The 27,543-nt window shown below is 38.9% G+C and overlaps 1 protein-coding gene across 1 annotated transcript in view; it reads right to left on the reverse strand.

Annotated features, from left to right (window-relative positions):
- The window catches only part of BDNF (brain derived neurotrophic factor), a 149,095-nt gene extending 131,457 nt beyond the window's left edge, over window positions 1-17,638 (reverse strand). The window contains exon 1 of the mRNA XM_077460850.1: window positions 17,458-17,638. Coding sequence (XP_077316976.1) covers window positions 17,458-17,460 — 3 coding nt within the window. The 5' untranslated portion in view covers window positions 17,461-17,638. The remainder of the gene's footprint in view (window positions 1-17,457) is intronic.
- Between the last annotated feature and the right edge of the window lie 9,905 nt (window positions 17,639-27,543).

Here is a 27,543-nt window from a genome sequence, read left to right on the forward strand (position 1 = left end):
TGTGAATGGCATTGGTGCCAGGCATCTGTGGTCAGTATACAGTAGGGCAGCCACTTTGCATGAGACCAGGAAAATTACAATGGTCACTGGAGAAAATTGCTCAAACAATTACAAGCTGGACCCTTATAAAGTTAAAGCGGGCCTTCAGTAATTTTTTTTCAGCTTTCCATCTATTAAATCTTCTGCCCTTTTTGTTTTAACTTGGATAGTAATTTTTTTTATTCTGCCAGTAAATACCTTATACAGCCCACTTCCCGTTTCTTGTCTAGTAAAAAGCCTAGGCTTATGCCATCATGCATAGCTCTCTCTCTCACTCTGAGAGTTTGCCAGGAAGGGAGGGGGAGGATGAGTCATAAAAGGGCCAATCAGAGCTTCAGAGCTGGAGGTGTGCCTCTGTGTGTCTGTGTAAATCCTGGAAGTGAATAGGCAGCAGCTTCAGCTGCCCACAGTAAAAATGGCTGTGGCCATAGCATATTTGGCCTTTTTAACTGAATTAGATTTATCTACAGTATATGAATGCATGTGCCAGTTGCTTTCATCCCATTCATTATAATCTAAGTCATGCTAACATAGCAATGGTTATATGAGATAACATGCCTCATTTTGATAGAACAGTGCTGCTTATAAATATATACCTTATTGATTGTGAAATAAAATAAATCATGTTTATCTGACTTCTCAATACTAGTGTTGCTTGATAAAGCCTCTATTCAATTTTCAGAATATTGGGCAGATTAGTCAAATAGGTCAAAATGTTTCTACTACTCACCGGTTGGTAGTGGCTACATAGATATCTATATTATTACTTGTATCACCCACAATGTTGGTAGCTGCTCTTTATATATTTGGTTTTCTACAGTTTATATGTTGTATTTCTATAATTAATGCAGTATTATGATAATGCCTTTATGCCTACCCTTCTGGGTGGTTGAGATTGCTTTGTATACATTCCCTATCAGTTCAGGAATGTTTTTCTGACTTTCTTTTTTACTATATGAACCATTATTTTTTTGTATTTTTGGTAATATACCATTGGTGGAATGTGAATATAAACGTTTTCTATTGTTCCTGTGAAAACTTTTGCCTTGTTTCCACTGAGCGGAACGTTTCAGGTTGGTACAGTTTGAAAGTGTTAGGCCTTTTACACACGGTCGGACATTCCGACAACAAAATCCGTCGGATTTTATCCGATGGATTTTGTCTGAAACTTGTGTTGCATACACACGCTTGGATAAAGTTGTCGGAAAATCTGATCGTACGTAATGTGACGACGTTATTTCGTTACGATGGCACTACGTTCAGGCTAGTAGCCAATAGCTTTGGTCTAGGAATTTGATCTGAGCATTAGTGGCACTTTGTCCGATCGGAATTCTCTACACATGATCGGACAAAGTCCGATCGGATCATGTTGTCAGAAAGTTTTATAGCCCATCTCTAAAACTTTGTCCGTCAGATATTCCGATGGAAACAGCCAGATGGAGCCCACACACAGTTGGATTATCCGACAACACGGTCCGATCGGACATTTTCCATTGGAATGTCCGACCGTGTGTACAAGGGATTAGAATGGTCCGGTCTATTCAGGTGAGCATTTCCACTGCAAGTTGGACCACCAGGGGCCATACAGGGTTTAGAAAAAATGCCTTTGACGTGAGCATTGACGTTTTTTCTGTCCACCAATCAGTGGAATGTATTGTGTGATGCCAGTAGCTCCACCCTAACAGTACCGTACTCTTTCTATGGCCCCACATCTGAAGGAGGACCCTAAATGTTGCGGTATGGTTCGGTTGTATGGGCCGCTTTCATAATGGAAACACTCAAAATAGCGTACCATACCAAACCAAACCAAACCGATCCGCTCAGTGGAAATGAGGCATTTGAAATCTCTAAAAGAAAAAAAAAAATGTTTGGGATTCTGACAATATCAGATCTGAGCCACATGCAACAAAATGGCATTGCAAACCCAACACATGTGGGATAAAAGTGTTGCTTAAAAAAAATAAAAAAAATGTGTACAGCGACGAGGAGGGGTTCTCTTATGCAGCTTTGAGGAGAAGAATCAATCCTTCCATTTTTAGCTTTGTGGGGTATAAAATCATGAAGGGTCATTTCCAGATCTTCCAATGGCAACACCATACTTTGGCAGCAAATACTTTGCTCTACATGCCAACAAGCTGATTAGAAGCACCTCTTTGTTTACCTCCCCCTTGTCTGGTAGGATGCAATCAGCCATTTTGGTCTTGTAGTGTGGATCCAGGGTGGCAGAAGATCTAAGAGGTGGTTTTTCCCAAAAATTAGACAGGACTCAGATCAGAGGCAGAAGGCCCTTGATGTTGTCTCCAAAAAAATATTGGTGTATGGAGAGACTAGAATTTAAGAGCACCACAATGCCAAATAGAAAAATCCCAAAGGGTGGACACTATGGATTTTTTAGGCGTTTAAGGACAAACAATTATTTTTATAACCTTTATTCATATGTAATTAAAATAAAAAAAAGCATTGTGTACACCACTGATAAAATACATACAAATTCATATTAGGTATGGCGCCTTCCTCTTTGTGATTACTTGTTAAAAGATATCTTAAAAAAATAAGTTTAACACGTTTAAATGTACATTTAAAAAATGAATTCATGTTTTTAAGTACCTATTTAATATTTTAATTGGTGGAACCCCCAGGGGTGAATGCTACCTGGGGCCAAGCCTGCCTGTTGTGGATTGGCTGCTGCGGAAGGCCAGAGCATTATAGTATAGCCCGCTGAATTTCAATGTGAACATTGCCGTTGTTCAGGTCAAGGATCAAATGTGCAATATTCAGCGAGAATTTTACTTTTAACCACAATGTGAACACCAACACTATTCAACAAATGGAATTTTTAATAATGAGGTTTATAGTAATAAAAAAGGTGAAAAAGTGTTTGATGGATATACAAGATTGCAGGAGATATTTAGAGAGGGGTATTTGGACATCCAGCAATTCAATAATTAAACAATGGATGTTATGATTATTATTTCACTTTACTGATTTTACCTTTTTTGTCACACCATCAGCATTTATTCTATATACACTATTTAGTCTATATATTTTTCAAGTTATGATTATTATTAGCATATTACACAATTCAAACTATGTGCAACCATATTGAATAATTTCCTGTGACATTCAAGCACAGAGTAGCACTAGGCACTTTGACCCCATGGGATTGATTTACTAAAACTGAAGCATGCAAAATCTGGTGAAGCTCTGCATGGTAGCCAATCAGCTTCTAACATCAGCTTGTTCAATTAACCTCCCTGGCGGTACGATTATTTCAGATTTTAGGTTCTGAAAGCAGTACCATTATTTTGCATGAAAATGTGGTGTTTTATATTGTAGGCCTGTAATTCTTAGGAATAACTCACTTAAATCTGTCCAAACCAGAGTCTATCCCGGGTATGATAAAGTTTGAAAAATTAAATCATAAATTATAATATAATAAATAACTATAAATTATTATACCAAATAATAATATAATAATAATAAAAATTATTCAATAATGTAATCAAATCAAAAACACTGAAATTTGCTCAGGTGCAGAATTGTCACTGGCATTACTTTTCAGTATTTGATGATGGATCTCCCCACAAATCACTATCGCTCAATTCTGCGATTGATTCTAATTTATTATCGCTGTTTTCTAGCTGATTTAAAACCACTTTTGATGTAAAGGGACAGTTTTGGTTGCTATGGACAATCTCCAGTTTCCAGGCAGAAAGAACAGTTTTTATAATATAAAACTGCATGCAGGGCAGTGGGCAGACCACTAGGGACAAAGGGGATGTGAAATAATTACATACAGCAATGTAATCTGTAAGATAACATTATACTGTATGTATACTGTGTGTTTTACTTTTTGAATTTGGCGCCGTTCTCCGTCCCTGTGCGTCGCAATGCTCGCAGGGAACGGAGCGCTGTGATGTGATACATTGAGCGGAGGACGAGCCACTTGCAGTACGGGGGGACATCGCTGGATTCAGGGGATAAGGTAAGTAAGCTCATCCTGGATCCAGCGATGCGACCCCGAGTCTGGCTCAGGGTTACCGCTAATGGTACTGAATTTTCACCCTGAGCCAGACTCGGGAATACCGCCAGGGGGGTTAAGTTTTGCCAAAAAAATAAAATAAAAACAATAGAAGCTGATTGGTTTCTATGCAGAGCTGCACCAGATTTTGCACCCTCCAGCTTTGGTAAGTCAACCCCCATGTGTACAGGCATACCCCACTATTGAGTACACAATGGGGTTTATTTACTAAAGCTGGAACGTGCAAAATCAGGCTCACTTCTGCATAGAAACCAATGAGCTTCTAACCTCAGAACCAATGCCAACCATTTTCCACTGTGGACTATTCATCATTGGAAGCATAATTTAGAACTGAAAATGTTCCAGTCTGTTTTATGACACTGTGATCTTGCTTCATATGTGACAGCATTTAATTTTTATACATAAACCCCAATAACTTGGAAATCTTTAATTATTTTTCCTCGATTTTGTGAAATCCATCATACTAACTGACACATGAATACCTCCAATATTGACCCTTTATGTAATCTCCCTCTTCTATCTGGTCATTGACCTTAATATAAGAAAAGCTAGTTAAAATGGCAGTGCTTTCAGCTCACAAAGGAGAACAGAAAAGCTTATAGCGAGGTGTCCTACAGAGCGCTGTTCAACCCAGCAACACTTCTGATTATATGATAATTATTAGATATTTAATTCACGTGTTATCCCTAAATGGATAATATTTTGTTTACTTAAGTACTTGTAGCTTCCATCCAAAGTACATGTAACAGTGTTATCACACTGGAATACGTAGACAGAGTGTTGTTGTCACCATATAACAGGAAGTGCCTGAACAAGTGTCTTCATGGCAGGATTACCGGGTATTATTTTATTCAAAATGTCAGATTTCAAAATGTTGAAAATTTATTTTGAAATGACGTGATTAGCCACTTAAGGACGAGCCTCTTTCTGAGATTTGTTGTTTACAAGTTAAAAACAGTTTTTTTGCTAGAAAATTACTTAGAACCCCCAAACATTATACAATTTTTTTTAACACCCTAGGGAATAAAATGGCAGTCTTTGTAATACTTTCTGTCACACCGTATTTGTGCAGCGGTCTTACAAGCGCACTTTTTTTTTTTAAAAATACAAATTTTTTAATTAAAAAATAAGACATCAGTAAAGTTAGCTCAATTTTTTTTTATATTGCGAAAGATAATGTTACGCCGAGTAAATTGATGCTCAACATGTCACGCTTCAAAATTGCGCCCGCTTGTGGAATGGTGACAAACTTTTACCCTTAAAAATCTCCAAAGGGGACATTTAAAAAAATTCTACAGGTTGCATGTTTTGAGTTACAGAGGAGGTCTAGGGCTAGAATTATTGCTCTCGCTCTACCGATCACGGCGATGCCTCATATGTGTGGTTTGAACACTGTTTTCATATATGGGCACTACGCACGCATGCATTTGTTTCTGCACGCGGGCTCGGCGGGACGGGGCTTGTTTAAAAAAATTTTTTTATTTATTTTACCTTTTATTTTTTATTCTTACACTGTTCTTTAAAAAAAATAAAAATTGTAATAGAAAAAAAAAATGACAGGACTTCTTAAATATAAGATCTGGGGTCAAAAAGACCTAAGATCTCATATTTACACAAAAATGCAATATAAAATTTTTTTTTTTATCATTTGAAAAAAAAAAAGCCCTTTAAGAGCTATGGGCGGAAGAGTATGTTTTGATGTCACTTCCACCCAGCAAATGGTGTGGAGACGGGTAGGGGCCATCTTCCAATCACTTGTCTCCATGCCTAGCAGGAAAAATAATCCAATCACCTCTGCCACTGCTGGCGGCTCCGGTAAGTGGTGGAGGGCACCGGAGAGCGGTGGGAGGGGGACCCCTCTCCTGCCGCCGATAAAAGTGATCTTGTGGCAAATCTGCCACAGAGACCACTATTATCGGAAACCAGACCGCCCGCCGAAGAAGAGGATACCGGAGTTATGGAAGCTAGCTGCTGCCATAACAAAGATATCCCTCTTCAAAGTTAGGACGTATATCGGCGTACGGCGGTCCGGAACTGGTTAGGTTAAAGTTAATGTTGGATTTTAGTTATTGGTGTACAGAAACTGAAGAGGGAATTACAAAAGGGTTATATTTTATGAATGAATTAAATCATTCAATAAAAGTCATTGGTGTCAATATTTTTTTAACAAAAAAAAAAAAAGTATCCGACATAAATCTGTTCCATTCCATTATATATGTGTTTAACATATAAAGTAGTGAATGTGACATTTACCAAACATTCACTACAGGTGTATATTCAAACACCTGTGTATATTTTCCATAAAGTAACACAAAGAGGTTGATCTACTAAAGGGAAATAGACTGTGCAATTTGCAAAGTGTGGTCTGCCCGAAGCTTAGCAAATCAGCAGAAGCTCTGCTGATTTCCATCATCCAATCATGTGCAAGCAAAACTGCCATTTTTTTTTTATTTTCCTTGCATGTGTTTGGGTACTTTTTGCAAAGTGAAGCCTTACCTCATTTACTAAGCTCTGGAGCAACTGTGCTTTGCAAAGTGAAAGTCTATTTTTGCCTTTCGTAAATCAACCCCATAGATGGTAAAAGATGAATTTCCATATAACATAAATTGATGCAAAATTCTTGATGATATAATCTCATGAAATTCTTAATGGCAGTAAACGTTTGGCAAATGTTACATTCACTGCATTATACGTTTTTTACCGTGTGGAATTATTTTCCATAAAATAACATATAAATGATTAAAGATGGATTCCCATCTAGTATAAATTGATGTTGCATTCTAGACAGGTAATATAATATAACATAATCCCATGAAATTCTTAATGCAGTAAATGTTTGGCGATTTTTACATTCACTGCATTATACAATCTTCTACTGTGTGTGATTATTTCCCATAGAGTAACATATAGATGATTAAAGATGGATTTCATCTAGAATAAATTGGTGTAATATTCTAGACAGATAATATATTCTCATTAAATTCTTCAGTGCAGTGAATGTTTGGTAAAATGTTACATTCACTGCTTTATAAATGTTACAAATGTTACTGGATGGACTTGTGTCCTTTTTCAACATAACTATAACTATGTAACAATGTAACATAAATCATTAAAGATGGATTCTCATCTAAAATAAATAGAAGTAATATTCTAGACAGATAATATAATCTCAATAAATTCTTAAATGCAGTGAATGTTTTGTGAATGTTACATTCACTGCTTTATAAATGGTACAAATGTTACTGGATATGTCTTTTTTTAACCGGACTAACTATAATTATGTAACAACGTAACATAAATCATTAAAGATGGATTATCATCTAAAATAAATAGAAGTAATATTCTAGATAATATAATCTCAATAAATTCTTAAATGCAGTGAATGTTTTGTGAATGTTACATTAACTGCTTTATAAACGTTCCATCATGTGTAAATATTTCCCATGCAGTAACATAAAAATGATTAGAGGTGGACTCTCATTTATTATACATTGATGTGATATTCTAGACATAATCTCATTCAATTCTTAAGTGCAGTGAATGTTTAGTGAATGTTACATTCACTGGGGTACATTAACTAAAATGGTGCATTCAGAATATGGTGCAGCACTGCATGGTAGCCAATCAGCTTCTAACTTCAGCTTGTTCAATTAAGCTTAGCCAATAAAACCTGGAAGCTGATTGGTTTCTATGCAGAGCTGCACCAGACTTTGCACTCTCCAGTTTTATTAAATAAACCCCACTGCATTATAAATGTCGCACTGTGTATAATTATTTCCCATAAAGTAAAATGATTAAAGATGGATTTTCATCTACAAAAAATGGATTTAATATTCTCTAGCAGATAGTATAATCTCATTACATTCAGGTGAATGTTTGGTGAAATGTTACATTCACTGCTTTGTAAATGTTACACATTATTTACACATGATTTCCCTATAAGGTGTCATATAAATCATCAAAGATGGATTCTCCTCCAGAACAAATGGATGTAATATTCTGGACATATATTAGAATCTCATTAAATTCTTAAATGAGGGTGAATGTTACATTCACTCCTCTATAAATGCTACACCATGTGTAAATATTTCCCATACAGTAACATATAAATGATTAAAAATGCACCCCCGTCTGTTATATATTGATGTAATATTCTAGACGGTTATATGATCTTATTAAATTCTTTAGTGCAGTGAATATTTGGTGAATGTTACATTCACTGCTTTATAAATATTCCACTGTGTGTAATTGCTTCCCATAAAGTAACGTATTAATGATTAAAGATTGATTTTCATCTAGAATAAAATGATGTAATATTCTCTAGCAGATAGTATAATCTCATCACATTCAGGTGAATGTTTGGTGAAATGTTACATTCACTGCTTTATAAATGTTACACATTATTTACACATGATTTCCCATAAGGTGTCATATAAATCATCAAAGATGGATTCTCCTCCAGAACAAATGGATGTAGTATTCTGGACATATATTATAATCTCATTAAATTCTTAAATGCAGGTGAATGTTACATTCACTCCTTTATAAATGTTACACTGTGTTTAAATATTTCCCATACAGTACCATACCCTATAAATAATTAAAGACAGATTCTCATCTAGAACAAATGTATGTAATATTCTAGACGTATAATCTCAATAAATTCTTAAGTGCAGGTGAATGTTACATTCACTCCTTTAAAAATGTTCCACTGTTTTTAAATAGTCTCCATACAGTAACATATAACGTATTAAAGATGCACTCCCATCTAGACAGATAATATAATATAATCTCATTAAATTCTTAAGTGCAGGTGAATGTATTTCCCATAAAGTACCATATACATCATGAAAGATTTATTCTCATGTAGATAGAATGGATGTAATATCCTAGACAGAGATTATAATCTCATTAAATAAGTGTAGTGAATGTTACTGTTTGGTGAATGTTATACATTCTCTGCTTTATAAATGTTCCATTGTGTGTAATTAGTTCCCATAAAGTAACATATACATGATTCAAGATGGATTTTCATATAGAATACATTGATGTAATATTATCTAGACAGATAGTATAATCACATTAAATTCTTAAGTGCTGGTGAATGTTTTTGGTAAAACATTACATTCAGGTGAATGTTTGGTGAAATATTGTATTCACTGTTTTAAAAATGTTACATTGTGTTTAAATATGTCTCATAAAGTACCATATACATGATCAAAGATTGATTCTCATCTAGAAAAAAATGGATGTAATATTCTAGACAGATATTATAATCTCATTAAATAATTAAGTATAGTGAATGTTTGGTGAATGCTACATACTCTGCTTTATAAATGATACACCTTGTTTAAATATTTCCTACAAAGTACCATATACATCATCACAGATGGATTTTCATTCAGAACAAATTCATGTAATATTCTAGATAGATAATGTAATATCATTATATTCCTAAATGCAGGTGAATGTTTGGTGAATGTTACATTCACTGCTTTATAAATGTTTCACTGTGTTTAAATATTTCCCATAAAGTACCATACATCATCAAAGATTGATTCTCATCTAGAGAAAAGCAATGTAATATTCTAGACAGATAATACAATCTCATGATATTCTTAATCACAGGTGAATGTTTGGTGAATGTTATATTCACTGCTTTATAAATGCTCCACCGTGTGTGATTATTTCCCATAAAGTAACACATAAATGATTAAAGATGGATTTTCATCTAGAACAAATTCAGGTGAATGTTTGGTGAGATGTTACATTTGCAGCTTTATAAATGTTACACTGTATGTAAATATTTTCCATATAGTATAATATACATCATCATAGATTAATTCTCATTTAGAAAAACATGATGTAATATTATAGACATATTATAATCCCATTAAATAATTAAGTATAGTGAATGTTACATTCAGGTGAATGTTTGATGACATTGTACATTCAGGTGAATGTTTGGTGAATGTTACATTTGCTGCTTTATAAATATTCCACTGAGTGGAATTACTTCTTATAGAGTACCATATAAATGATTAAAGATGGCTTCTCACCTAGAATAAATGAATGTAATATTCTCTGGACAGGTAGTATAACCTCATTAATTTCTTACGTGCAGGTGAATGTTTGGTGAAATGTTACATTCACTCTTTTATAATTGTTACACTGTGTTTAAATAGTTGCCATAAAGTACCATATACATTATCAAAGATGAATTCTCATCTAAAAAAAAATGATTTAATATTCTATACAGATATTATAATCTCATTAAATAGGTGTAGTGAATGTTTAGTGAATGTTACATTCAGGTGAATGTTTGATGAAATTGTACATTCAGATGAATATTTCGTGAAATGTTACATTCCAGTGAATGTTTTGTGAAATGTTACACTCCCATTTTATAAATGTTCAACTGTTTGTGTAATTATGTCCCATAAATAATAAATAAATATTTTTTTATATAATTATAAATAATTAAGTATACTGAATGTTTGGTGAATGTTATATTCTCTGCTTTATGAATGTTACACTGTGTTTAAATATATCCTATAAATTACCATATACATCATCACAGATGGATTTTCATTCAGAACAAATTGATGTAATATTCTAGACAGATAATGTAATCTCATTACATTCTTAAGTGCAGGTGAATTTTTGGTGAAATATTACATTCAAGTGAATATATGGTGAAATGTTACATTCACTGGTTTATAAATGTTCCATAAATTACCATATACATTGTCAACGATTAATTCTCATCTAGAAAAAATGGATGTAATATTCTAGACTGATATAATCTCATTAAATAATTAAGTGTAGTGAATGTTTGGTGAATGTTACATTCACTGCTTTATAAATGTTCCAGTGTGTGTGATTACTTCTCATAAAGTAACATATAAATCATAGTTGGTGGATTTTCATTCAGAACAAATTGATGTCGTATTCTAGACAGACAATATAATCACATTATATTCTTAAGTGCAGGTGGATGTTTGGTGAAATGTTACATTCAGGTGAATGTTTGATGAAATGTCACATTCAGGTGAATGTTTGATGAAATGTTATATTCAAGTAAATGTTTGATGAAAGGCCAAGTTCAGGTGACAGTTTGATGAAATGTCATATTCAAGTGAATGTTTGATGAAATGTCACATTCAGGTGAATGTTTGGTGAAATCTCATATTCAAGTGAATTTTTGGTGAAATGTTACATTCCGGTGAATGTTTGGTGAAATGTTACATTTGCTGCTTTATAAATGTTTCACTCTGTGTAATTACTTCTTATAAAGTATCATATAAATCAAATATTTGGTGGATTTTCATTCAGAACAAATTGATGTCATATTCTAGACAGACAATATAATCACATTATATTCTTATGTGCAGGTGAATGTTTGCTGAAATGTCACATACAGGTGAATGTTTAATGAAATGTCATATTCGGGTGAATGTTTGGTGAAATGTCATATTCGGGTGAATGTTTAATGAAATGTCATATTCGGGTGAATGTTTGGTGAAATGTCACATCCAGGTGAATATTTGATGAAATGTCACATTCAGGTGAATATTTGATGAAATGTCACATTCAGGTGAATGTTTGATGAAATGTCACATTCAGGTAAACGTTTGATGAAATGTCAAGTTCAGGTGAATGTTTGATGAAATGTCATATTCAAGTGAATGTTTGATCAAATGTCACATTCAGGTGAATGTTTGGTGAAATGTCATATTTAGGTGAATGTTTGATGAAATGTTACATTCGCTGCTTTATAAATGTAACACAGTGTTTAAATATTTCCCATAAACTACCATGTACATCATCATAGATGATTCTCGCCTAAAAAAAATGGATGTGATATTCTAGACAGATATTATAATCTCATGAAATAATTAAGTGTAGTAAATGTTCGGTGGAATGTTACATCGAGGTGAATGATTGGTGAATGTTACATTCTCTGCTTTATAAATGTTACACTGTGTTTGAATATGTCCAATAAAGTACCATAAAAATCATCACAGATGGATTTTCATTCAGCACAAATGGATGTAATATTCTAGACAGATAATGTCATCTCATTATATCATTAAGTGCAGGTGAATGTTACATTCACTGCTGTATAATTGTTGCACTGTATGTAATTATTTCCATTGCAGTAACACAGATGATCAGCCATCTACTATATACTGATGTCATATTCTGCACAGATAATAGAATTAAATCTCATACAATCCTTGTCTGATCAGTAATATGTTGTCCTCTGATTGTCAGTAATGTGCTGTGTCTCCATTCCTGATAGGACACAAAGAAGAGGAGTGGTCAGCTCTCTGCAGCCTTCTGCACAGCCCACCCTTATCGCTACCCAAACTTCCATTGTAGTAAAAAGTTACTGCAGTGGAGCGTAGAGAGCATCATTCATGGAATTCCGGAGTGGGCGGGATCCGAGTTTTAGCAACACATGACACTCCCTGTAAGGTATTGGATGCTGCTACTGACGTCACAAAGCCCTCCAGCAATCCGAGACATTCGTGTGGCTCAGATGGGAAAGCTCTGCCCGAGCTGTATTGCAGATTGCAAGCTCTTCCAGAAAGATTTTATCAGTTGTCTGGCTTTTGTTTCACGTCTCCTCCCGCACACATTTAATTGTCGGGTATTGTATTGGCAAGGCATCCATGGGTGCAGCCTTGACTGTTTGTATGCCACTCCATCCATGGCTCATTTTTTTTTATATAATACATCAACTGATTCATCTACAGATAGGTGCAATTGTGTACCAAGGATGCAAAACATAGGACCAAAAAATATAAAATAAAAATGTACAGTTATTGCTTAGATAGCAAAGATTAAAATTATATATATATACACACACACACATTTTATATAGACTATTATATATATATATATATATATATATATATATATATATATATATATACACACACACACACACACACACACACACACACACACACACACACACACACACATTTTATATAGATATAGATAGATAGATAGATAGATAGATAGATAGATAGATAGATAGAATAGTATTACGTCTAATGGTGAATATAAGGCTATATTTAAACGTTATAAATAATGCAATGGGCTTAATTCACAAATCTAACACAGCAGCATGCGGATCCTTATTTTCTGTTCATTATATTCGTATGAGATCTGATCATCACACCCCCTGACACAGGTCTTTATCCCTGTGCCAAAGCTTTGTGAATTGAGCCCATCAACTATACTGCTTCCTATCTAGATAATAACCCTTCTTGAGCTACAAGAGCAGTGCTCTGTGCTATTGACTGGCCACAGCTGGGTTAATAGAGATCCACTTTGTAAGTGATCTGAGTGAGATCAGATAAACAAAATAAATCAAGAAAAGTAAATTATACCCCAGTGCTGCAGTAAATTATACATCTCAGCCTCTACAATCACCCCCCTCCTCCTCCTCCTCTCTGCTCCAAATGTCCATCCACTGCAAGTGGGTATGTAATTTTCTCACTTCAGCTGTCAGCCAAATTGGCAGCTCGGTGATAATTCTATTACCAGGCTGGACTGGGAATTGCAAGCAACGCAATGCTGCCTCGACCGTGACAGATCAGGCAGTGCAAGAGTTAAGATCTCCCTTGATTATTGGGAACCCTTAGCAACTGTAATGAGAATCTGGAACAAAAGGGGAGGGTGGGACTGTTTTGCTGGGAGTGTAGAGTTATTCATGTGGTTATCTGACTAGTAGGAAAAACTAAAAAAAAATATATATATATATATATATATATATATATATATATATATATATATATATATATATATATATATATATATATATATATATATATATATATATATATATATATAGTTATATAGAATTTAAGTGTTCCTTGTGTTTAAAGGAAGAGGAGGCATCAAGACACTGTGCCTTTAATTGCTGTGGATTAATCAGCCTTGCAGATCCTTATTTAAAGAAGCTGCCATCTGGGAAGGTGGGTGGTTGGGTTGGAGTTCCTTTGCAACACGCTTGGAAATTTCATCAGATTGATCAGAAAACCCCCCTCTGGTAGCTGGGGAGAAAGCAGGTCGATTTCAGCACAATTTGTGCTCCATCCATTCTCCTTTTAAACCAGGTTTTTATACTAGCATAGCCCCCACCCTCCTTCCCCATCCACCACTTCTTGCTCTTATTATTATATGCATCTCTGTCTGTACCAAACCCCTCTAGCTTGCCTTGTCATCTGCTCTGGGTTATATAAGGTGTAAGATCTCTTTAATATATTTATGCCATCGTGTCTTTGAAAGGTTTTCTTTTACACATCAGGGCTTTTCTCCCTGCTCATTTAAATAGCCAGGAAGATTAATGATGGGATAAAAAATAGATTGCTAACTTATGGAGGCCAGATTGCATGGAGATAGCAGGAGACAATTGAGAGATGTGTTGTTTTTTTTGTTTTTTTTTCCATGGTATTACGTAGGAAGAGGAACAAGCACAGGTAGGAAGGTTTGCAGACAGCGATTAAATTAACATACTGTAGCATCGACAGGGGCCACCCCCAAATCCGGCTCTGGAGCCCCCAGAATAGTTTAAGGGAGTTGTCTCATTGTGTCTCATAATGATAACATCTGAACTGTTTTTTTTTCTCATGCTGGTTCTTTCTGTTATTGTGTGTGAAATGATCAGTTATCTGATCTAGCATTTTATATGAATCTTTGCATAGGGATCACCCCCTGGGGTAATATTTAGGATTGCTACCTCTTTTATATTATAGACAAAGATGTAAAGTCATCAGTTATCTGATCTAGCATTTATCTTTATCTCTGCACAGAGATCAGCCCCACTGTAAACACATATAAAAATATTTAGGGTTAAACATGCTGCCCCTTTCCTATTATAAACAATCGATAATTTATCTGAACACATCCAAAGGGGCAATATTTAGCTATAAATATGCTGATCTAATATAGAAATGTGTGTGAATTAATCACATATCTGATCTAGTAATTTATCCTCATCTCTACATAGGCATATGACACCTGTGAATACATGTAAAGGGGTAATATTTTGGTTTTAAACCTGCTGCCATTTTCATATTATGGATTAGTTTGGAAACTGATCAGCCCCTACCCCTGTGAACACATCCAAAGGAGTAATAATTAGATTTCAAACATGCTGCCTCTTTTAGATTATAGACAAATGCGTAAATTGATCAGTTATCTCATTTAGACTTTTTTTTTTTTCTGTATCTTTGCATAGGGATCAGCTCCCCTGTGAACACATAAGGGGTAATATTTAGGATTACAAATTCTATTATAGACAAGCGTGGGAACTGATCAGTTATCTGGTTTAGCATTTTATCCTCATCAGCCCCCCCCCCCCCCCCCCCACAGTGAACACCTTCAAAGAGGTAATATTTAGGTTTAAACCTGCTACCCTTTTCACATTATAGACCAGTGTGTGAATCGATCAGGTATCTGATTAAGGTTTAAACCTCTATGACACGCCTACATGATTCTTAACACCTTAATTTCCCAATGAGGTAGTGGTGTTTCCCCTTACAAGCAACACTGAGCTTTTTTTTTTTTTAAGCTTGATACAATAGGTCTCTTCCCCACCCACCCTTTGCCTCCCCCTTCCCCTTCTAGGTTACCTTACACTTCTGGATCACAAAGCCTGTAACGTAAATCCAAGAATTGAATTAACCTCTGCATCGCTGCTGTTTAAGGCATTTGGCTGTCATAGCCCTAGCAGGCACCCAAGGGGTTAAGGTATCTCCTCTGCCTTGGCTGGAAACCCTTTAGCTACCGAGGGGATGCAGAGCTGTGCTGTAGGCAGAGAGGCAATAGGAGGATGAACGGTACCATGCACCCCTCCTTAACATCTTGGGACCCAGAGGCTTACCTGTGATTTGCGTAAAAAAATGCTGACTTCCAAATCTTATTTTTAGCAGCACAGCACTATTTTATTATTAGCCCCAATGCTACGTAGGGAGATTGAACCTCCTTAATCAAAGCTTGCATTGCCATATGTTTTTTTTTTTCCCTGACTCCTGTGTGGAAATAATTTAAATAATTGATTTTCTTAGGTCTGCCTCTTGTTAAATAACACACCAACCAAGCGTTTAATGGTAGACTCAGGCAATTTAATTACACAATGCATGAAAGACAACCGGTACAAATGAAGGGGTAATTAACAGACGCTAATTGGCACAGAACATGGGCTAATAGAGAAAACACAACAGATCTACAGAAAAAAAAAAAAAACAACAATAAAAAAGATAGGCATCTCAGCACAAGATCTAACCCCTGCTTACCTTATAACAAGCTAACACAAGAATCACTGCGTACAAACACGTCCACATAGCCATTCCCTAAACTTAACACTATGGTGGTCCAACTTCATTGAAGGAGGAAAAAAAAAAATGAAGTTGCATCCATGTGTCAAGAGGCAGCTTGGATGGAGGAAAGAATAAAAAAAAAAGAGATGCTATGGAGAGAGAGCACCAGAGACAGAATCAGGCAGAGATAAGGAGTCTCCCCTCTTCAGCACTTCTCAGCCAACAGCCGCTGTCCAAGGTGCTGAAAAGAAAGCGGCGGCGCTGTCCAAGGTGCTGAAACCGGCAAGCGCTGTCCAAGGTGCTGAAACCACCGGCGCTGCTGTCCAGGGTGCTGAAAACGCCAGCGCTGTCCCAAAGGTGCTGAAAAAAAAAAAAGGCCAGCGGCTCTACAAAAAGAGGGGCTACCATTATTTTATTTAGCAACTGGTCCATACCCACGCTCTGTCACGTGAATGTTACCTTGCCAAACCCGTCCCGTTTACAGGGTGATCACATGTCGTGTGGACCCAAAGGCAAAATAAATTACCCTCCCCCTTTCCTTATTATTATTTTTTTTAGACACCTATGAACTTGGTCAGCAGGTATCAAGAAGCCACTCCAGTCCTTTCCTAGGCAGAAAAAAAAAATCACAAATCCTAAGCTAGGGAGCTGTCCGACTTGCTGATCCCAAGCACCAGCGCCTGAATGTGCTCCCATCTGATGATTATGAGCTGCGCTATGAGGGATAACAGGTACCTAGCTCAGAGCTCTCCCTCTCTCTCTCTCTCTCACACACACACACTGTGAAATAGCATCTGCTAGCTCCAAGTTTGCAATACGCAGCCTGTAATCGCCGACTTAAATCATAGCGTTTCCATTAAAGTTCTCTAGTAGCACAGCTAAGTAAAAAAAAAAAAGGGGGGGGGGGGGGTTGATTAAGACCTAGAAGAATATAAGATGTAAAGAGAGCAGAATAGGAAAACAGCAATTGCCTATCTCTTTTAAAGCAAGTCCATTTATCATTTTCCTTCCAATAAAGAATAGAGTGTTGTCACTTACCATTGTTCTATTTTGCTGTCCTGGAGACACAAGTGTCTTAAAATCCAGTCTCTCCAACAGATGCTGGAAGGTAATGTCTCTTGTTTGAAGTCATCATGTGAGGACTTCTGCTTTGCTCAGTGGATCGCCCACCACTTGGTGTGACTTATGAATCTAATATCCGCAAGCTTAAACTCTCAACCACCTTGGTGACTACACAAGACAGAAGGCAACTGGCTAGGAATTTTATGAACCCATAGCTTTACGCAATGCCCTAACAGACTAGCAGGTTGTCCCCCCCCCCCCCCCTCCCAAAACCAACCCCTACCCCCCCCAGATCACAGACGATCCCAATCAATAATGAAGTTTATGAGGGACTGCTAAATGACAAACTAGAACACTTAAGGGAGCTGTCCAAACCAGTAAATTATAGCAGCTTGCTCGGCTGTTACAACTTATCCTGGACGACCTGCTGTTAAACTTCATCTACACATCATTTGTTTAATGAAACTTGACTCACAACTGGGTGATTTTTGTTTTTTTGTTTTTGGCAAGCTGATCTGAGTCCTGGGATTTTATCCAAACTTGCAGGTAAGATTGCGTTTGCCTTTGTCAATAGCCATTTACAGTACTGGAGTAGCAGAGGGACCTGTTGCACAACGAGTTCTAAGAACTATGCCTAGGAACAGGGCAGTTTGCAAAGTTTGAATCGTTGGGAGCTATCACAATGAAGTCTACAGAACGGATAGATAGACAAGAGAAAAATACTTGAACATAAGCCAAAAGTTATCTTTCTCCTTGCTATTGACCCTGCGGAAAATGCATTCACCCTACAGAGGCTTGTTTCAGCATAGGTTGAAGTCCTCACCTCCATTGACTAAGAGACTCAAATGTACAACTGTATTCAAAATTGCATACATTAATGTGGTGGTGACGTTAATGCATTGTGAGTACCAGGACTTCTTTATTAACTTCTCTCTTCTAACTCTTCTGGATCGTGGGCTATTGGAACAACGGGGTTGATTTACTAAAACTGGAGAGTGCAAAATATAGTGCAGCTATGCATGGTAGCCTATCAGCTTATAACTTAAGCTTATTCAGTTAAGCTTTGACATTAAAACCTGGAAGCCAATTGATTTCAGTGCAGAGTTGCACCAGATTTTGCACACTCCAGTTTTAGTAGATCTCCCCCAATGCATTGGTATGGTTTAGAATAAATGGTGGTTGAGGCATAAATGGACACACAGAAGGTAGGTTTAGGCACAGTCCACTAGGTAGGATAATCACTATGCCAAGGTAATGTATATGGACTTATGAATTTGGTCATTGGCACTACAGTTCCCAGCAGGTTTCAGACATACTAGGTCTTACTACAGCTATAGTAATACACATATGTGATATATACTGTGTATATATATATATATATATATATATATATATATATATATATATATATATACACATATACATACAGTGGTATATTTTGGTTTTGTGCTGCCCTAGGCAAGACTAAAATCTGGTGCCCTCCCCCATGTAAATTTGCCCTGCCCCTTCCAAAATTGAAGGACTACAATTTCCAGTATGAACCCCTGAGCTCTCATGGGTTCATGCTCAGACCTGTAGTCCTTCACTAGTTGACTAGTTTGAGGGGGAGGTGTCATATCCTCAGGGGTTCATGCTGGGACCTGAAGTCCTTCACTTTTGGGGGTCACATCCCTAGATCTCACAGGTTCATGCTGGAACCTGTAGTCCTCCACTAGTTGGGTCTGGGGGGGGGGGTGTTGCATCCTCAGCTCTGAGGGGCTCATGCTGGGACCTGTAGTCCTTCACTTTTAGGGGGGGTCACATCCCCCAAAAGTGAAGAACTACAAGTTTGAACATGAACTCCTTAGATCTAAGGATGTGACACCCTCCAAAATTGAAGGACTACAAGTCCTGGCATGAACCCCTCAGATCTAAGGATGTAACCCTCTAGATCTCGCAAGTTCATACTGGGACCTGCAGGCCTTCATTAGGAGGATGAGTTCAGTGTCAGTGGTGGGGGGGATAAGTGGCAGTGCTGGAGGGAGTGGGTTTAGTGTCAGTGCTAGGGGGGATGGGTTCAGTGTCAGTGCTTGGAGGGATGGGGTCAGGGTGGCGGTGAGGCATAGTCTTCTCTCACTCCCTCGTGGGCTCCTGGTTATGGCAAGCTGTCAGCCTCTCCCCAGATGCCAGGGCCTCCCTCTTGCTGTTTGAAAATGCCGCTGCCCTGCACCCCACCACCATCTGACCAGCGGTGGACTCTCAGGACCATGACAAAGGGGCGGGGCATCTGCTTTGGGCCCCTCCGCACTGGAGGAGGAGGAGGAAATGGAATCCTCCTCTGCTTTAATTGATGGGCAGGGAGAGAGTCACGTCCGTGACATCACTGGTCCGGCAGCTCTAACAAGCAGTGGCCAAGAGTGGAGGCAGAGCCAGAGCCAGTGCTACTGCAGCTCAGTCTGCCCCTGTCCCCTGAATTTTGGACTGCTTCTAATGTCACTTTCATTATGAACCGAGACTCGAGAGGACGGGTCAGGAAAGGGGCTTTTTTTGCCGCCCCCTGAGTGCTGCTCTAGGCCTGGTTCTTGCTGGCCTAGGCCAAGACACAGCACTGCATATATATTTAGTCATAGTTCATATAAAAGTCAGGTAACTCAATGAAAATATGTCATGCTGATGACCAGATATTGATGGGTATGGATACCTGGGTGTTATATTAGACTTTTATGGGGGGAAGACACTCATTGGAGAATGTAGCCTACTTTGTCGCAAAAGATTTTCTGAAAATGAGTAAACATTTAACTAGGTGGGTTATAACCCTACTGGACAGGCCTAATTTTGACAGGTGGACATCTATCTGACCGTACAAAATTGTACCTTCCAACCTCAAAACATGATGTTTAGATGTTTATAAAGATATAATTTACAGGATATGCCTTAGGCTCTACAGAGGGGGTGTAATATAGCAGGAACATCTGTGCTTTCATGTCTTATTCGCAGGGACTGATTAATCTTGATTCAGCTGTAACCATATACAGATTCAATGCAGTGCAATGATGCATTGTGTAGACATTCAGGCTTTTACACTCAAGCTAAATTTAACTGCAAACAGATCAGTGGCTAGCGTGAGACGCAACAAGTGCTTCATAAAACCTCTGCAGCTGCTGACTGATGGAATGATTGTGCAATTGTGAAATGTGTGGGTGAAGTGATTAGAGTGGACACTACAGTAAGGCATTATAAGATTATTTGTAATTGGAAGATAGGGGTATGCTTAAGGGACTTTATTTACGTGAAGAACACCACTAGGTATGCTAGTTGGGGGACACAATGCATTCTTTGAGATGATCGGGGGAGTGTAATAGCACTATTGTGTGCAGCTGCTGAGAGAAAGTCTTTGTCTTTGTATTGCTTCAGTGATAGCCTCCAGTTTAAAAGTAACTGCATTTTGGAAAAAAATAAGTTAAAGCTCATCTCTGGGGAAAGGGAAAATGCTCCCCTGTAGTAGGACTGCTTCTACACTGCAAGGGTTAAATGTTCCTTTAGGTCTAGGAGGCCACAAAAGTTTTATTTATGTGGAACTCTGCTCCCCCAACAGTTGATGCTCTCTTCTACCCACCTATGCTTCAAGAGTGGGCTGTCCCTCTGAGTACTCATGTCCAGTGCAGGGCTCTCCATTGGACATGATGATATCAGAAGATTTGCGGGTATTGGAGCATAGGGAAGATGAGGTTAAAGGAACTGGTCTTATAACCTGGAAGGAGCCTGCAGGAAGAAAGGCTCAGGTAAGCAAATCAGCTTTTTTGTATCCTCTAAGATTTAAACAAGCATTTAATCCAGGGTCGGCAACCTACGGGCCGCGGACCGCACCCAGCCCACCACCACTAATTGTCTGGCCCGTCAATGCCCTTGATTAATTCATGGGCACCTGGCCCACGAAAGCTGTCCTCTTCATTGGACTGTGGTGAGTGGCTGGTATCACAGGGCTGGAGGGTGGCGGGAACAGCTAAAGTTACCTTTAGTATACTATGGGGGCAGAGAACAGAGTACAGAGGACAATATGGGGGCAGAGGACACTATGGGGGCAGAGAACACTATGGTGGCAAAGGACAACGGACACTATGGGGGCAGAGGGCAGAGGACACTATGGGGGCAGAGGACACTATGGGGGCAGAGGACACTATGGGGGCAGAGGACACTATGGGGGAAGAGGACACTATGGGGCAGAGGACACTATGGGGGCAGAGGACACTATGGGGGGAAGAGGACACTATGGGGGGAAGAGGACACTATGGGGGCAGAGGACACTATGGGGGCAGAGGACACTATGGGGGCAGAGGACACTATGGGGGAAGAGGACACTATGGGGGAAGAGGACACTATGGGGGAAGAGGACACTATGGGGGCAGAGGACACTATGGGGGAAGAGGACACTATGGGTGCAGAGGACACTACAGTGGGGGGTGGGGGGTAAAGGCACAGAGGATACTGCTTTGGGGGACACAGGAAAGTTGCTATAGGGGGCAAAGGACAGTATGGGAGTGATGTGAAGGGGGACAGAGGACACTGCAATGGGAGAACTCTATTACAGACCCCATCTCACTTGGGGACAGGGACCTCTTCTCACCTGGGGACAGGAACCCCATCTGCAGACCATGCTAGCTGGTGTCAGCCACCCTTGGGTGCCAGGATAAGGGAGGGGGCAGTAAAATATAAATCCCCAGCTACATGCTTCCTCAGGGCGAACTGGCTTTATTAGTGAAGCACCGTAAAGTGAGGTAAACCTGTATGGTTATTAAGTTTGGATTATTATTATCTTTATTTGTTAGCAGGTGAATGTGGCCCTCCATGCTTTCACATACATTGAATCCAGCCCTTAAGTGAAAAAATGTTGCTGACCCCTGATTTAATCCTTGGAGTGGGGAGGAAACTGATGGCTAATTAAATGAACTTTCAGGGCAGGCCGCCAATGCTGCTGCTATTTTTGAGGCAGTGGCTTATGGTTTTCAGCATGCAGTGCAAAGTGCTGTTACAGGCAGGATCTCCAGGAGAAACATATAAGAGTGACTGTTGATATTTGCCTCAAATTGCATTCTTAATTTTTGTTTTTTCCCAAAGAGAGTTAAAGATGAAATGTGATTGGTGAACTGTGATTAATAGCTTAGTTAGCTCTAGTTTCCGTAGCTCTATTGGTCATATACAGTCATGCTCAAAAGTTTGCACGCCCTGGCAGAAATGTTAAAATTTTGGCATTAATATTGAAAACATGACTGATCAAGCCAAAAATCTGTGTTTTTTTTTTTAAGGATTGCAATCACATAAAGCCATTTATTATCACATTGTTTTTTGGATCCTTTTAAAAAAATAATGATAATAGAAATCACCCAAATGGCCCTGATAAAAAGTTTACATACCCTGGAATGTTTGGCCTTGGTACAGACACAGAAGGTGGCACACAGCAGTTAAAATGGCAATTAAAGGTTAATTTCCCACATTTGTGGATTTTTTTAATCACAATTAGTGTCTGTGTATAAATAGTCATTGAGTTTGTTAGCTTTCACATGAATGCACTAAGCAGGCTAGACACTGAGCTAATAGGAGGTAGAAAAGAACAGTCAAAAGATCTGCGTAACAAGGTAATGAAACTTTACAAAGATGCAAAAGGATATAAAAAATATCCAAAGCCTTGACTATGCCAGTCAGTACTGTTTAATCACTTATTAAGAATTGGAAAATTAGGGGCTCTTTTGATATCAAGCCAAGGTCAGGTAGACCAAGAAAGATTGCAGCCACAACTGGCAGAAGAATTGCTCAGGATACAAAGAAAAACCCACAGGTAACCACAAGAGAAATACAGGCTGCTCACCAAAAAGACGGTTTGGCTGTTTTTAAGGAGCACAATTAAATAATACTTGAACAAAAAAAGAGCTGCATAGTTGAGCTGCCAGAAGAAAGCCTTTACTACGCTACTGCCACACAAAAAAAGCCAATGAGGCACATCAAGGTGTTATTGGGCATATTGTTACCAGGCTTTTTTGTGGAACTGGTACAGTAAAAGCTTCTTTCTGGCAACTTGACCATGCAGCTATTTTTTGTTCAAGTATCATCGTATTATTCTACAAAAAAAAACACCATCTTTTTCCAGAGCAGTCTGTATTTCTCCTGAGGTTACCTGTGGGTTTTTCTTTGTATTCCGGACAGTTCCTGTGGCAGTTGTGGCTGAAATCTTTCTTGATCTATCTGACCTTGGCTTGGTATGAAGAGATCCCCAAATTTTCCACTTCTTATTAAGTGATTGAAAAGTACTGACTGGCATATTGAAGGATTTGGATATCTTTTTATATTCTTTTTCATCTTTGTAAAATTTTACTACCTTGTTACTCAGATCACTTGAGTGCTCTTTTCTACCTGCTCATGGCTCAGTGTCTAGCCTGCTTAGTGCATCCATGTGAGAGTTAACAAACTCATTGACTATTTATACACAGATACTAATTGTGATTTAAAATGACACAAATGTTGGAAATTAACATTTAATTGCCATTTTAACCTGTGTGTGTCACCTTCTGTGTCTGTACCAAGACCAAACATTCCAGGGTATGTAAACTTTTTATCAGGGCCATTTGGGTGATTTCTGTTATCATTATGATTTAAAAAGGATCCAAAAATTGATGTGATAATAAATGGCTTCATGCGATTGCTATCCTTAAATAAAAGATAGTTTTTTGGCATGATCAGTGATATTTTCAATATTAATGCCAAAATGTCACAATTTCTGCCAGAGTACGCACACTTTTGAGCACAACTGTATCCTGCTACTTTTTTTCCTAAAGTTTACAGTTCTTGACTTTTGTTCATTTTAAGTTTTATAGGATTTTTACCATTTCAAATTTTGGTCTGCAATCATTTCTTGAAGATAATGTGTAATTCTTATTTCTTTGTTTGTTTTACCAATTTTTTTGTTCTGCTGAGTTCAGGTCAGATACTGAGGTCAGATTCATGCATAGTATCTAATAGTAATCAAAAAGAATTCACTTTCCTGAGATTACATGGATTCTCATTGTGCTATGGCTACTGCTCCTGGCATTTTCCTCTTTGCAAAAGTACACTATATTACCAAAAGTATTGGAACACCTGCCTTCGCACACACATGAACTTCAATGGCCTCCCAGTCTTAGCCCGTAGGGTTCAGTATTGAGTTGACACACCCTTTGCAGCTAAAACAGCTTCAACTCTTGCAGGAAGGCTGTCCACAAGGTTTAGGAATGAGTCTATCGGAATGTTTGGCCATTCTTCCGGAATCGCATTTCTTGAAAATTAAAGGAATTTTTTTGGGGACCCCAGGTCACCAGAACTAGTGTTCCCATTAGAAGCCCTCCCATTACCTTTCTGGGGGTAACCAGAAATTTGAGATTTTCTTTAACATTCACCTTCAATGATAATGGTAAACATGACAAACAGAGTGGGTGAATCTTTTTATGGTTGAATATATTTATTATTGCGTGCCAAACAGAGAAAAATAACACAGTTACAAACAGGCAATTGCATCATATACGTAGCCTGGACACCGAATAAGGCATTGCAATATTAACAGAATGAAGAGAGAAAAAAAAAAAAAAAAAAGGGGGGGGGGAAAGCAGAGGAAGCGGGTATACCAGGGAGAAGGAGAGAAGGGGCAGGGGGGGAGGTAGAGATAGAAAGTAAGAGCTGAAAGAGAGAAGAGTAGGATGGGGAAGAACAAGGAGGAGCACAGCATTCGCATTAATAGAAGCAGACATGTGCAAAATACACCTTATTGTTATGCACTCACTTCACAACAAAAAAGTTTAGTACCAAAGGTGGCAGTAATCAAGTTATTAAGGCTTGGCCGCTAGGCCACAGATGGTCATAAGAACGACACCGTCCACCAACCAAACCCGGCAAACAGCCTGCTCATGAGATCGTAAGGTTGTTAAGGAATAATTCCGTCTGCGAGTGGTGTCGCCAAATGGACCATAACATGGTAAACCTTTCATAAGCGTCATCCGCCTTCGCCTGCAATTCCTCCATGAGCATTGTGTCATTAAGGATAGCCACCCACGCCGAAACAGGAGGGGTGGAATCTTTTTTCCAGTAGAGAGAGATGGCGTGACGAGCCGCGGAGAGAAAAAAGTTCAGGAGATTGCATTTCTGCGACCGTATCGACCCAGGGAGAATGGATAAAAGTGCAGACAAAGGCGATGGAGGCAAAGAGGTCTGATACATGTCATTGTAAATCGTAAAAATCTTACCCCAAAAAGGGCGTATTCCATCACATTCCCACCAGATATGAACATATGATCCCTGTGCTCCGTGACAGCGCCAACACACATCAGAGGTGGACGGAAACATCTTGTGTACCGAGACCGGGGCCCTGTACCACCTCGAGAGTAGTTTATAATTTTTCTCTTGTGTAAACCCTGACCTGGAGGATTGATGCGTATGAGTAAAGGAGGTGGACCATTGTGCGGAGGAGGTCTCTAAGTGCAGGTCCCTAGACCAGTGGTCCGTGAATGCAGGGAGAGTAGCATACAATCGGGTTTGGATGTCTTTATAGATGTACGACAGGGTATGTCTTGGGGTTTGAGTCAGGTTGCAGAGATCCTCAAATGGTGTGAGCGGTCTATGCGTTTTTCCGGAAAGATGGAGATCTCTGCAAATCTGAGTCAGCGAGATAGTTGTGAGCCAGTCCGTCTTTACATTGGACTGGGGATGTGGAGGAGGGCGGAAATGACCGGTAGTAGGATGAACGAATTGATTGGCTGTGGGCCAGTGCTCACGGGTATAGTTCCCACAGTGTTGCTTAGCAGCAAGGGCCGGGAAGGCCAGATTGTCGAACAGGGGGGTCAACGGGCCAGGGTCTGTGGATAGGGCATAAGGGACAGCTTTAACATACCACAATGTGAGAGCTGCCCTTGTTAGAGGGGAAATCCCCTGCATCATCCGGAACCTGGCGTGATGTCCCCACATAAGGGCCCGTAGGTCCACCGGGGCCATATCTTGTTCAATAAAGGTGGAAGGTTTAAGGCGAGGACTCGGGAACCAGTCCAAGAGTCGGGATAGTATCGCGGATGTGTGGTACAGTCGGAAGTCAGGGAGGCCTGCTCCCCCTCTGAGTTTGGGGGCATTTAAAACCTTATGTTTGAGTCTAGAGGGGTGGTGTTGCCACACAAACCTGCCCACCATTGCTCGCAAGGCCAAAAAAAAGGATGTCGGTAGAAGGATGGGAAGGGTCTGGAACAGATATAACGCCTTCGGGAGGACATCCATTTTAATAACACTCATTCTCCCCCACCAGGAGAGCTTGAGAGTGTGCCATTTTTCAAGAGAGCGCTTAATGGAAGTCAACAAAGGGCTAAAGTTTAGAGCGTACACGTCGTTAAAGTTAGCAGGAATCTCCGTACCGAGATATTTGATCGAACGAGATTGCCATTTAAAGGAGAAGCGTTGCTGGACAAATTTTAGGTCGGTCTGGGATAGAGATACATTTAAAGCTTCCGTTTTGTGCAGATTCAGTTTAAAATTACTATGAGCTCCAAACCGATCAAGCTCCTCGAGTATGGCAGGAAGGCTAATGCGGGGTCGAGTGACATACAATAGTAAATCATCTGCGTAGAGAGATAGCTTACAGGGAGCCGAAGGGGTGTCAATCCCATGAATAGAACTATTATTCCTGATGGCTTGAGCCAGATGTTCGACCGTTATCGCAAACAAAAGAGGTGATAAGTGGCACCCCTGTCTGGTACCGTTCCGGATTCCAAAGGCTTCCGACGTTTCCCCATTAGCTAGGACCCTGGCAGATGGATTCTCGTATAGAGCCATAATTTTGGAGAGCATGCGTGGACCCAAACCTATTTGCAATAGGGAGGCCTGGAGAAACTTCCAGTTCACCCGATCGAACGCCTTTTCGGCATCACAAGCTAAGAGACAAGTGGGGATATTGTGTGATTTGGGGTGAATCTTTTTAACAAAGGCACAGACAGCAATAAAAACTGAGAGGTGTTCTAATCCATCTCCACTCTACCCAAAAGTAAAACAAAAAGTTTTGCCTTTACAACAAAATCTACAAAA

Source organism: Lithobates pipiens, unplaced genomic scaffold (genome assembly GCF_037356315.1).
Source record: "Lithobates pipiens isolate NorthernLeopardFrog02 unplaced genomic scaffold, aLitPip1_a1.2 Scaffold_10, whole genome shotgun sequence".
Taxonomy (NCBI): domain Eukaryota; kingdom Metazoa; phylum Chordata; class Amphibia; order Anura; family Ranidae; genus Lithobates; species Lithobates pipiens.